At 34.7% G+C, this 9,314-nt stretch overlaps 1 protein-coding gene across 1 annotated transcript; it reads right to left on the minus strand.

Annotated features, from left to right (window-relative positions):
* Positions 1-426: 426 nt before the first annotated feature.
* On the minus strand, positions 427-3,270 carry LOC309889743 (protein FAM240C-like; the record flags this gene model as incomplete). Its single annotated transcript, XM_082782766.1, has 2 exons — positions 427-559; positions 3,125-3,270. 2 exons carry the CDS (start codon positions 3,268-3,270, stop codon positions 427-429), a joined length of 279 nt encoding a protein of 92 aa, XP_082638892.1.
* Between the last annotated feature and the right edge of the window lie 6,044 nt (positions 3,271-9,314).

The following is a 9,314-nucleotide window of genomic DNA, read 5'->3' on the forward strand; positions in this document are numbered from 1 at the left end:
AAGACAGGCAAGGCAGATGACACCTGCATTAAGCCAGTCTGAGAGCTCTGTAAATGGAAATGTACAACTTTACTTGCAGCAAACTGAATGTATTATACCTATTAAACAAGAGATACTCTTTCTGAGAAATATGTTTGTTGTCATTTGAAAATGCAGTTACATAATAAAGTCATCCTACTTTGGGGTAATAATATATCATGTGGGCTTACAGATTAGTGCTTCTCATCTCTCCCTCCATAGTATTCAAGAGATACTGTGGCCTTATTCTTGCACTGAATTTATGTAGGACTTTACTAGTAGCTCTAATAACTGGTCTGGAAAAGTACCAAAGTCTGAGCTGTTGCTTGTTCAGCAATGTAACTGGTTAATAGGGGCATGCAGAAGGTCAGAGTCAAGCCCAGGGCTTTTTGTATTTTCACAGTAACCTTAAGCAACTGTTTTATCTGGTGAGGGGAGAGCCTCAATAGACAGCAACGTCATCTGCTCTTTCTGCTTTTTCATGTGCGCCTGGACCTGTTTTGCTCGGCCTTCCAGCCTCTCAGTCCACTCATGGCGAAGCCTGCAAAGAGAGGACAAGTGCTCAGCAAGCACCAAGCCAAATCTTTCAAATACATCCAAAGCTTTTCAGCAGGGTTGAATCTTTCCCCTCTTTCATCACCACAGCACTTGTCCCATATTTATTTACCATCTACACATCTCTCCAGCTTACCAGATTGGGAATGCAGGGAAGAAAGAGATAGCACTGATGGTATCAGTGGGTGACATTGCTGGATTCCTAATGAGTCAAACAACTGCTGAAACACTGTCAGTGTGAAGGGCTGTTTTTTCTCTGGGGTATTCTCAAAGCTACGCTGTCTTTCTGATAAGGTCATTTAATGTAGAGATTAAAAATTACAATTAATGTCCTCACTGCAAATTTACTGTATAATGCTCTAGAGAAGAGCAAGCAGGAAATGAAATATGTCTATTTGGCTTTACTTTGAAACAACAACAACAACAAAACAAAATAAAAAAGGAGAAGATATAGACATTTGGAATCCAAAATCTCTGCAAACCTTGTATGTGTTTAATGAAAGGAATTGATGTCACATGCAAGAGAAGCTGCATAGCTGCAAGGCATAAGTTTAGTACAGAGAGAAGAGAAGATCACCAGGGACTACTACAAGATATGGTTGGTAGGGTCATTTTCCAAGGAAACGGCATTAGGGAGCACCTGACCCAGCAATGCTATAGGATTAGATGTCATATGGTAATGCCAAATGCATCATGGAATATATGTTGTTTTTGCTTGTTTGTTATATATATATATATGTATTTATATATTACATTTAATGTATTAAAAAGAACAGCAGCTAACGATTTTGTCTGAGAATAACTTAGCATTAGCTGTTTCACATGGATGCTTGCATTTGTCTGGCTTCTGAGTTTGACTGCAGATTGTGTTTTAAACTTTTCCCATTTGGTCTGCCCTGTCTTGACTTCACTATTCTCTCATTAGCATAGTTAAGCCTCAAAAAGCAGTGCAATTAGTTAGTAAATGTTTGCCATTCAAAACACTGCTGTTTCTTGTTAACTACCAGCCTAGGTGTCACAGAGGGAGCACCTGCCTATTAAGAGCTGTTTAATTCTCCCAGGTGCCACTTACATGGGGTAGTGAACCTGTATATTTTGTAATGACAGTGTCTCTTACCTACTGAATGTACCTTTTTTTTTTTTAAATTAGGGAACACTTGTGAACTGCTTGGGCTTGTGACCTTGAAGGAACTTGCTTGTGTCTATTAATTACCTGAAGTAATTAAGACCTCTTCAAAATTCTTTTGCTGCATTTTTTTTTTTTTCATTCAGACAGGATCATGTAAAAAATTGTAACATTTATAATTTTGTGGAATTAAAAATATTATTGACACAACCATAACTGGAATTTCTTTGTGATGTCTCCTTGTGGCAGTGGGGGGTTTTTGCTTGTTTTTGTTTTTGAAGCCATAGTGACAAAGATTTTCAGTGCAGCAGAACGTTTTCATGGCTTTTCTTTCCAACAGCTTTATTATTTGGGTTTGGAAATATTACTGACCAGCTGGAGTAGGATACTGAGAACAGGCCTGTCCACATCTGATGATAATGGAACACATGGTGTACTTAGGTATTGATTTCCTCATCTTTAAGATGATGACAATAGCTTCCTCCTTAGGTGCCAGGGTCACAGTATCTGGATTTTTTAAAAAGATTCAGTCCTTTTCAAGTACATACTTGTTCTTTGAAATCAAGTTAATTTATATGAATGTGCCAGTTTTGAAGAAACTTATGCAGGAAAGACTTTGCCAACTTCAGGAGAAAATCCCATAAGAAAAACACAAGAGGGACATACATTTCTTATTCTGCTGCACTGTCCATTATTCAGGGGATTCACCTGGTGTGTCGGAGGCCCTAATTCAAATTTCTGAGGTGCGAAAGGTTAGGAAATATTTGAGGCAATCTACTACACCTGAGTGGAGTATTTATACTACAGCCGCAGCTTCTTCTGGGGGTGGTTGTGGTTTTATACTGTTTTCGCAAAATAAAATTTAAAAACTTAATAGCCTTTTTTATTTTGTTTACTTATTTATTTTCTGTTGTAGAGCAGGAATATTTATGAGATGTGTTTCATGGAATAGACAAACCTTATTGTACCATTTCTAGCTTTGGGCTTATATGATGTAAAAGACTGTCAAATACGATAAAGGTGCTATGGATCTGTTTATGCTACACATTAAATGGGTGGTTTAACTATTGCTTTAATGTGATACAATCTTATTTATTTACTGAAGCTGTACCAGTTCCAGGTAAAAATCCTGATATGTTCTAGCTGTCACAGACCATACTGCCAAGGTGCTTTATTTTTATGTGGCTATGCTCCAAGGCCTTTAAAGAATGTTCATGGGGTTCAGGGGTGAGAGGTGTCTGAGTTTCCATGCAGAAGAGCCATGGAAATATGAGACAAGCAGCTGTGAGAGGAAAAGTGCCAAAGACCCAGAACACAATCTGTGCTATGAATAAAGCACTACAATAATGGGTTACTTTTTTTTTTTTTTTAAACACGTGATGATATGACTGCTCTCTTGGCCAAAAATTAAAAAATACCTCTTACTTGTTCAGTGCACTTTTCCTTAACCTAAGTTCTTCACCTTCTCGTTGTCTGGTATGCTCTTGGATGACTTTCTCCCAGAAGTTCTTCAGTCCTTCTGCATCATGACCACCTATCTTGTGGCGTCCAAAGTTGGTATGCTTGTTCATTATCTGAAAAACAATTTGGATGTCAAATCAGGAGCTGAACCTGAGGAAGACACTATTTTGCTTAGCCCCTTGCAATTTCTTTCCCATGAAGGGCTTTTAAAATAAAGTATGTTGTCTAAAGAGTATAGATAGCCCATGTTTACTCTGCCTTGTTGCAAAATTTTCATGCATTGAAACAGTCCTTGGGTGTTAGTTAAATGCCATACCTATTTTTTGGTACTGAGCAAAGACTACACATGGCAGTTTTCTGGAATATTGTGGAAAGCTTAATATGTGAGAGATTTTAAATGGTTTTGCAAGAACTTGGGAAAAATACTTTCAAATATAGTGAGTGAAGTTTAGATGAGCTGTTGTGAAGGGTTTTCTCTTTTTCTGTCTCCTGTAGTTTTAAAAGAGATCATAGATGGTTGTTATCCAAGGGAAATACTTTGCACTTAAATGATTACTACTATTAAATTATTTATTAAATTATTACTACTATTACTACTTCAAATGATATCAAACACAATATATGCCTGGAAATTATGAATCTGAAGTCGAAGCATACAAAGTACAAAGCTCTAGGGAGCTTGTTATGGGCTTGTTCTTTAATTTATCAAAATTTAAATTTAAATACTACTAAAAGTAGAGCTTGTTAGAATGTAGGGTTGAATTTCTCCAGTATATGAGAAAAAGGGCAGAAGTGAGGGGATTCTTTTCCTTGCTAAACATGTAGTATTCAAAAGTAGATGGTTTTAAAATGTTCAAATATATTAGATGCTTGCTGGTATGAACAAACATGCACTGGTTTTCAAATCTTAATGGTTCTTTGAAAGGTTAAGGTCTGTTGCATACTCCCAAAGGAAATTATCAGAAAAGTTGTATCATATGTTATACTTGTTGTTGGCCAAATATTTCTTTGGTAGGAAATTATATGAGGTACCAACAACTTCTTATTCTTCTACCCCAAGCAGGAAGCACAATCTCACAGAATCACTGAATCACAGAACCGTAGGGGTTGGAAGGGACCTCAAGAGATCTTTGGGTCCAACCCCCCTGCCAATGCATCACTCTCCTGCTATAACTCCCTCCAGAAAGTGGGAGGGTGGAAGAAAGAAACAAAACATGCTCCTAAGTTTTCTATAACTAGATCAGTACATAATTTGGGGATTGCTATGGAATCCCTTTGGTTCTCTACATTTATCTATATTCTACTGTCACTAGCATTAGCTGATGAATTGTTGCCTTATAGACTCTGATATGTACTGGACAATTTGCTCAGCAGATATTGCCATACTATATGAAGTATACTTATGAAGTATTAATATGAAGTATTAAGAAGACTATGCTACTGTAGGCCAATGTGAGTAAACCTTTGATTTGTCCCATGTTGTAAACAGAAGATTAGAGAGAGTGTCAGACACAAAACAATCACAGCAGTATTGTGCAAGGTCTTCCTACCAAATACCGTACTTAAACTCCTGATGTTCTAAAAGGGCACAAAGTTGAGTTCTTGGGGTATTCCTAGACTAGATATTTAGATTTGGCTTAATATCCATTAAAACATTTTTTTTTTTTTTAAAGAAAGATAAATAAAAACAAATAATTTCTACAAACTTGGTCCTAAGTCTAACCACATTGAAAAACTTGCTTAACAAAAAGAAAAATCTCTGCAACTTCCAGCTGCAGTATATACATATATGTGTGTGTATATATATATATATTATTTATTTATTTATTTATTTATTTATTTATTTTTATTTTTTTTTTTTCCACAGATAATTCTGGTTGCTTAAACATAGCACAGTAAAATTTTAGTGTGGATTGGTTAGTATATATAACATAATCTTCTAATGGATGAAGCATCAGGTATGCTTGAATGGTTATGTTAGTGGTCACTGCAAGGTCAGCAAGAGAAGTAATATCACCAAACCAGTCAGATATTTTCATCTAAGGAAAACAGCAGTTTTCTTATGTTTCCTCTGCTGTGGACTGGGAATGATGTAGCACAGTGAGATATAGCATTATATGGCTATGGTTACAGCAGATTTACTAGCACCAATTCCTAAAAGTATTTTGTATATAAGTGATGTGAGAATGCAGGTAATCTTTTAATGATCTTTTAGCTCAATCTGAGGCACTAGAATAACAGTATTATTTAACGTTTGATCTTGCAGAATGTCATGGACATATTGGAACATGCCCTATATGCACCTTAATTCTATAGGCTTTGAAAATGTTACAATAAATGCTCTGGTAATAAGTAGTTACAGTGAGTGATGGAATATGATTATTTCATCATTCCTAGACTAGCAGGTCACTTGGGTCTTTGCACCATTTGAAGGATCTTCTATCAGTAGCAGCTGTCCACTTGACACTCCAGATAATTATACTGTTGCCACAGAAGCCGAGTGCAAGCTGCCAACAAACTGTCTGAGTAGGTTTGCCCTCCAAACCCTGTTATACTTTGCCTTGTGTAAGAGTCTGCCACAACACATTAACCTTTCATTAGAAATTAAGATTTTATGATTATTAAACTTCTAGTAGAATTTCTTCAAGTGATGCAAGGAGGGCCTCCAGTCTTTATCTTTACCTCTGTATCTGTTTTGGCTGTCTTGGATCTTGGCAGCTTCACTCAGAAGCACAAGTTATGGTCAGTCAGGTACCCCAAAAAGGAGGTACTTCTGCAAATGTTAGTCTGGTGTGTTTCTGGAAGATTTTGGAAGCCAAGGACTTTTGACTTAATAATCTTTCTTAGGAATATCAGTAACAGTGAATATTTCACATGGTATCTATCGCTGTGGTTCTGGCTAAGACAGATTCTTTATATAAGACTTTTGAAGACGATGCCATCTGGCATTATTAGCTTGCATCTCTCATACTGTGAAGTATGAAAACATCTTTTCTGTGAACCTCACGTTACAATATCTATGTATAGAAAGAGTAAAGGTCATGTACATTATGTAATACCTTCTTTTTTCTAATTGAATTATAATTAGGAACTTCCTTTCTGAGTAATCTTCCATTTGTTTTCTTCATATCAATCACTCTTTCTATTTTACTTCTCTATTTTTTATTGGTTCATTGAGTTTCTGTTTCCATTTAAATGTCCCAGTAAAATAAATTGGAATTACACTGACATTTGTATTTAATACTGGCAAACCAGCTTGTTCTTATTTCCTTTACTCTGATAACTCAACGTTCAGAAACTATCAGGATGGTTAGATTTTCTTTGTAAGTCAAAAACACTCTTAGACTCTCTTGACTAACTGGAAAGTAAGCAAGAAAAATGGCTTCTCTCTCATCTCTATTTTAATTTCATATAACGAATTATTGTCATGAAGAAACTAAAGGAAAGTCGAGGAAGCATTTTTCTAGTTACTACTGGCAGGGTGATTTAAAATGTTTTCCCAATGATATGAAAGTAAAATAGGAAACAGTAACATTTCTGTGTTCTTAATGAATCATTCAGGAATCTTGGTGTGAGTGTCATTTATGACACTGAAAAATTTGCATATGAAACTTTCCATGATGTATTTCCTATGAAGAACTACTAGCATGTGTGTAATGGTAGTGCAAGGCAGAGTGTTACTAAACCTACTAAACTTACTACAAGTAAGATAGGTTGTGGGTTGTGGAGTCCAACCTGCTGATTTGAAGCATAATTGACTGATTTTACTATTTATTTATTTATTTATTTATTTATTTATTTATTTATTTTTATAAAATAAAGTGATAAAACAGCATCTAATTAAAAATAAAATTAGGTCTTGGCAAAAGGAGCTTATATGTTAGGCAGCTCTGAAAGTCAACTGTCAGAAATATGTGTATGAGTGCATGAAACAGTTTGTTATACCATTGGTCCTTTACAGGAATATTTTATTTTTTTTGTGTTGCCAAATTGTTAGTTAGTAGAGAATGGCCATGCAGCAATTTGTAAGAGGGCTGTCACTTATGATACACAGATAGCATCTACATATAATACATTGGTTTAAATTCTTTGACCTGCTGCCCCAGAACATGTTTAAAGGAGATTCAAAGAATGAGTGAGTAGTACTTTTTCCTCATCAGTTCTCTCCTGTGTAAGGGAAATTGAATTTTGCTCCTAGCTGGGAGATAGCATATGTGGAGCACTGCCACAAAATTAATACAGAAGCAGCCAGTGGTACAATGTTCTGTCTTTTAAACTCTTTTGCAGACATGTGTTTTGGAAAAGTACTAAATTAGTATATTTCAAAATTCTCTGGTCTCAGTCCCTTCCTGGCCTGCATATTTTGAATTATCAGAATATCATACAACTTTGACTGAAGTACCAAGAAGAGATTAAACAAATACCTAATGCAAGGAATTTCTCTTCTCCACCTTCATAACCATCTTTTTATTTTGGAATCCTGCCAGAGACATTTTTAGGTTCAGAAATGACACTTGCTGTTTTGAATTAAAGTACTATTTTTAGTAAAGTTTAGGTAAAATAAACAAGGAAAAGGAGAAAGTCTTGTCTGAAATACTGGGAAGCATTTTTTAACCCACTTTTGGTCTTTCCCTTCAATGCATCATAAACTAGCTTTCATCTCCAATATTCAGTATTTTATGTAGATAAAAAACACTTGTTCATACAATGAGAATCTCTGAAAATCTTTTATTTTCAAGTGAAGAATATTTTAATGCATTGACAAAGCTGTTATCTAAACATGTTTTGAGAAAAAATGTCAAAGTAAATTTTAATCCAAAAGATTCATAACAAAAAAAAAAAAAAAATCAATCAGTTGGTTTGGCTATTAAAAATGAATGAACCTTATGTTTTCTTTCTTACTGGAAAATACTTTAGCCATCAAGATGAAATAATGTTTAAACATTTCTAATCTTTATTTTCAAAGTGTGTGCTGAGACAAGAATTTAACAAGAATTATTTTTTTACTGTATATATATATTTTAAAAATGTTTCCTCTCTAAAAGGTGGACATAGGGTAAATTTAAACACTTTCAATATATTAAGATTTCAACCAATTTTAACTTTGAACATGAACAACATAAACATTTATGTTTCTGATTTTTTTTTTTTTTTTTGTCATTGTAAACAATTGAAAGGCTATCTTTGCCTTCAGGTGGAACAAGTCCCCAGGGTCATATCATGACCATAAGCTATTTTATCTTTGTTGGGCCACTAATTAATCTCTTATTCTTTTTGCCCTTCTCTGGGGTTTGTTTGCCTAAACATAGAGCATTTTCCAGTATTATTGAATTGTTATTACAGTACAGTTCCTGTGATAAAATCATGTTTATTTTTATTTATTTATTTATTTTTAAACAATAATTAAAAAATCTTTATTTTCTAAAAAGCCTTAAATTAATCTGCATCATTAGGATGAAAATCCCATATTGATTTTATGATTTTTTTTCATTCAGCTGAAGTATGTATGTTGTTATAGAAGGTATAGTAATACCCCAAAACAACACAGAAACAAACAACAGGTTAATAATTGAAGTTAGGACTAGAGTAAGACAAAACAGGCAGGATAATTCTGAAAATTTATAATCAGACAGGTGCAGATTATCTTTCAATAAAATCTACCATAATACAAGGTCATGGAGGGAAAAAGAATAAAATGTTATGCAAATTCACACAATTTATCAAAAATTAAATAAATGTAAGTGCATGTATGTTTAGGTGAATTTAATAATCAAGATAGAAAGAGAAAATCTTATTTTGGCCAAAATACAAGAATATAAATGCTTACTTTGAGTGTATAGTAGCTTCCTCTTCTGTCAAAGTATGGATTTCTTGAGTGATTACCGAATACTGTCACTTTTACCTCTGAGTTCCCCTTTTCAAGAGGACTCCAACTGCCAGGAATAACTGATGAAATCTTTTCATCCGTCACTTATTTTTATTTGGGGGTGATGACATCTGCTATTATGGATTGGTTTAATGGCAGGGGCAAAAAACCCAAACCTACAGTCTCATTTTGTGAAGGCTTTAACACACCAAGTGGAATGGCCAGACAGTTACAGGGCACAAACTTTGAATGCCACATTTGATCTGCACCATAATTTTTGGCAGGTGC

The sequence above is a fragment of the Aythya marila genome, assembly GCF_965140915.1.
Source record: "Aythya marila genome assembly, chromosome: Z".
Taxonomy (NCBI): Eukaryota; Metazoa; Chordata; class Aves; order Anseriformes; family Anatidae; genus Aythya; species Aythya marila.